General features: G+C 41.1%; 1 protein-coding gene across 1 annotated transcript; it reads left to right on the forward strand.

Moving 5' to 3' along the window:
- The first annotated feature begins 1,691 nt into the window (after positions 1 to 1,691).
- LOC119829198 lies at positions 1,692 to 3,029 on the forward strand. Its single transcript, XM_038351599.1, has one exon. It carries the CDS (start codon positions 1,692 to 1,694, stop codon positions 3,027 to 3,029), a length of 1,338 nt encoding a protein of 445 aa, XP_038207527.1.
- Positions 3,030 to 4,945: the final 1,916 nt, after the last annotated feature.

The raw sequence follows: 4,945 nt of genomic DNA on the forward strand, positions 1-4,945 counted from the left end.
AGGAGACCACGAAGACACGGGTTGTGTTCGACGCTTCCTGTAAACGTTCTAACAACGTAGCGTTAAATGATGACCTCTTACCTGGTCCAATGGTGCAAGAAGATCTCAGGAAAAATATTTTGAGGTGGAGGACTTTTAGTGCCGTTGGCAAAATGAGTATTTGACCAGTTTGCAACAGCGATCAAAGTGGTTTAAGAAGAATGATGAATTTAAAAGTAGGAGATATTATTTTGCATAAGCAACCCAATATTCCTCCCGGTAAATGGGCTTTAGGTCGTATCACTGTCAAACACCCGGGGCCAGACGGTTTCACTAGAGTTTATAGTGTTAACAGTGGTGACAGTACAATTAAAAGAAGTGTATCTCAATTATGCTACCTTCCTATCAATACAGATTGCAATGAGTATTCAAAAAAGCGAGTCTCTTAAGCGCACCACTCTGTCCATAGCCCAAAATGCCTAGAGGACGACGTGCGAACATCGGCCGCCGCACAAGACATGCAAGTCAGCAACAAGTGTATTCACAGAACTTAAGCGAAGAAAGACAAAATATAATAAGAGAAAATGCACGATTGAGACAACGCGTGAGCACACGAAGATCATTGGCATCATACAATCGCTTGGCATTCCAATATGATCCCACTGCGAACTACAGTGATGATGAAAATTTAGATATTGGACCAATGACGACTGTATGCCGATATTGCAATGCGTTAAAGTTCAAAAGAGAAACGGCTGGATTGTGCTGCGCAAGTGGAAAAGTCAAACTGGATCCATTACTTACACCACCACAGCCACTGAAAGCATTGTTCGATGGAAATGATCCCGATTCCAGCCATTTTCTTCAACACATCCTTGAATACAATAACTGCTTTCGCATGACTTCCTTTGGAGCTAATATCATTCGAGAAGGCGGCTTCATGCCGACTTGCAAGGTAAAAGATACAACACACACGATCAAAAGTTACACCATATTCTTTAACAAATGATTGTTTGCAATTACAGATACAATGCCAAATATATCATTTGCATGGTTCAATGGTGCCAACACCAGATGAACCGCATCAATTTCTGCAAATATATTTCATTTCGTCGATGGTGGATCAGCTGAATGTGCGGTGCAATATACAGGGAACAGAACAGTTAAAGAGACGAATTATTGAACAGATGCAAGCATTTTTTCACGCTAATAACGCTGTGGTTAATATGTTCAAAACAGCATTGGAACGAATGCCATCGGATACGCACAAATTTGTCATAAGAGCGGATTGTACCCCAACAGGTGAACATGTGCGAAGATTCAATGCACCCACCGTTAATGATGTTGCTGCAATTATTGTTGGCGATCCAACTAAATCGCGAGACATTGTCGTTCAGCGAAGAAGCAATATCATGCATCGTGTAAACGAGACACATCGTTTGTACGATGCGTTACAATATCCAATCATTTATTGGCAAGGGCAAGACGGATACGATATCACGTTGAAGATGGTCGATCCAATTACAAGTACAATATTCACACACTAATTATTGGTTTCCATTAACAATTCATTTAATTTTGCATTTTCAGGCGTATCAACGAATAAAAATCTAAGCGCAATGAATTACTATGCGTATCGTATGATGATTCGTACACATGAGGAGAATGTCATTCTGAAGTGCCGTCGGCTATTCCAGCAATTCGCTGTCGACATGTATGTCAAAGTCGAGACAGAACGTTTAGCGTTCATCCGATTCAATCAGGCAAAGCTACGATCTGAGGACTATATACACTTGCGTGATGCTATTCATTCAGATGGTGATGTTGAGAGTGTTGGACGTCTGACGATTCTCCCATCATCTTATATCGGAAGCCCACGCCACATGCATGAATACGCTCAAGACGCTATGACATACGTGCGAAATTATGGAACTCCCGATTTATTTATTACATTCACATGCAATCCGAAGTGGATGGAAATTGAACGTGAGTTGGAACCGGGTCAGAAACCGCAAGATCGCCATGACATAATCGCCAGAGTATTTCAACAAAAACTCAAGGTTATGATGGATGTGCTTACTAAGTATCGAGTTTTTGGTGACACACGTTGTTATATGTACTCGGTGGAATGGCAGAAGCGTGGACAACCGCATGCTCATATCCTAATTTGGTTGCTGAACAAATTACATTCAAATGAAGTGGATGACATCATATCAGCTGAAATTCCTGATCCAGTCACTGATCCCCATCTACACAACATTGTGACGACACAGATGGTGCATGGACCGTGCGGTGCATTAAATCCATTATCGCCTTGCATGGCTGATGGAAAGTGCACAAAACGATATCCGCGACCGTTAGTTGCTGAAACAGTTACAGGGAACGATGGATATCCAGTTTATCGTCGGCGTTCAAAAGAAGATAATGGTCGAACTATCAAAGTTAAAGTTAAAAATCAAGAGATTGAGATCGGAAATGAATTCATTGTACCATATTGCCCGCTGCTATCACGAATTTTCGAAACACATGCAAACGTTGAGAGTTGTCATTCGGCCAAATCAATCAAATATTTGTGCAAGTACGTCACAAAAGGCAGCGACATGGCTGTGTTTGGTATTGCGTCGGAAAATGCGAATGACGAAATCAGCAACTTCCAAATGGGCAGATACGTCAGTACTAATGAAGCACTGTGGCGATTATTTTCATTTCTAATTCATGAAAGATATCCCACAGTTGTACATTTAGCAGTGCATTTGGAAAATGGCCAAAGAGTTTACTTTACTGAGGCTAATGCAGCACAACGAGCTGAGAGACCACCATCGACAACATTGACTAGCTTCTTTGCAATGTGTGAAGCAGATCCATTCGCAGCGACGCTGATGTACGTTGAAATGCCCAAGTATTACACTTGGAATCAATCAACAAAGAAATTCCAACGTCGCAAACAAGGAACCCCAGTTCCAGATTGGCCACAGGTGTTTTCCAGTGATGCACTAGGTCGCATGTATACTGTTCATCCTAGAAATGTTTTTATTTGCGACTGCTGTTAGTAAATGTACGTGAACCAAAATCATTTGCGCATTTGAAAACTGTGAATGACCACCAATGCCAAACTTTTCGAGAAGCATGTCAACTATTGGGTTTGCTAGAGAACGATTCTCATTGGGATTTAACACTTGCGGATTCAGTTGTTTCATCAAATGCGTACCAAATACGAACGCTGTTCGCAATTATCATCACCACATGTTTTCCTTCACAACCAATTCAGTTATGGAACAAATACAAAGATGACATATGTGAAGATATCTTGCATCGCTTGCGCATTCAAAACCGATGAAATCTACAATGAAAGATTGATTCTGATTGAGGATCAATGTTTGACTATTGCAAACAAGCTACTGATTGAAGTAGGAATGATTGCACCAAATCGATCGATGCACGATGCATTCAACCAAGAATTAAATCGAGAGCTGCAATACGATGTTGATACATTGCAGGAATTCGTTCAAAATAATGTGCTGTTGCTGAATGAACAGCAAAAACAAGTATACGAAACATTAATGCAAGCGGTGGACAATAATACTGGTGGTCTATTCTTCCTGGACGCATCTGGAGGAACAGGGAAAACATTTGTCATTTCATTGATTTTGGCCACTATTCGATCAAGATGTGACATAGCTTTGGCGTTAGCATCATCTGGAATTGCGGCGACTCTTCTAGATGGCGGTCGTACTGCACATTCTGCGCTTAAGTTGCCACTCAATTTAAACACAATTGATACTCCAACATGCAATATTTCACGATCCAGTGCAATGGGAAAATTGTTGATGCAATGCAAGCTCATTGTTTGGGATGAGTGCACAATGGCAGATAAGAAATCACTTGAAGCACTTAACTTCACACTGAAGGATCTTCGGCGAAATAACAACATCTTTGGTGGCTTAATGATATTGTTGGCAGGCGATTTCAGGCAGACGTTGCCAGTAATTCCCCGTGGAACGCCTGCAGATGAATTGAATGCTTGCCTGAAGGCATCACCTTTATGGAATAACGTAAAAACGTTATCGCTAACCACTAATATGAGAGTTCAACTTCAAAATGATCAAAGTGCTGCACAATTTTCAAAACAATTGTTAGCTGTTGGAAATGGAAAAGTCACAGTTGATGCGACATCTGGATTAATTACTCTTACCAACGACTTTTGCCGATTTGTAGACTCTCAACTAGCTCTTATTGAAAATGTTTTTCCAAACATTAGTGAGAATTATCAGAATTATGCTTGGTTAAGTCAACGAGCAATTCTTGCCGCAAAGAATAATGATGTACACGCACTGAATTTCACCATTCAATCAAAAATCGATGGCGATTTGGTGACATACAAATCCGTTGATTCCATAACAAATCCCGATGATGTAGTACATTATCCAACGGAGTTTTTGAACTCTCTCGAGTTACCAGGATTTCCACCACATAACTTGCAACTCAAAGTTGGTACAGTTATTATGATATTGCGTAATTTGAATCCACCGCGACTTTGCAACGGTACTCGACTTGCGGTAAAAAGACTTATGCCGAATTTGATTGAGGCAACCATTATTAACGGAAAGTACGCAGGTGAAAATGTATGTATTCCTGGAATACCAATGATTCCGACTGATCTTCCGTTTGACTTCAAACGATTGCAATTTCCAGTTCGCCTTGCGTTCGCAATGACAATTAACAAGTCGCAAGGCCAATCGCTTAGTGTTTGCGGGATAAATTTAGAAAATCATTGTTTTTCACATGGGCAGTTATACGTTGCGTGTTCACGAGTTGGAAAACCATCCGCTTTGTTTGTGTTAACGTCAGACCACAGATCTTCGGAAGGACGCGCGCGCGGCCACACTGTGCGCGCGTCTAGAGATATGGCATATTAGTTGAAACAACCGTGTCACTAATTACGCACACTCACGTGCACAGAACACAC

Source organism: Zerene cesonia, chromosome 9 (genome assembly GCF_012273895.1).
Source record: "Zerene cesonia ecotype Mississippi chromosome 9, Zerene_cesonia_1.1, whole genome shotgun sequence".
Lineage (NCBI taxonomy): Eukaryota > Metazoa > Arthropoda > Insecta > Lepidoptera > Pieridae > Zerene > Zerene cesonia.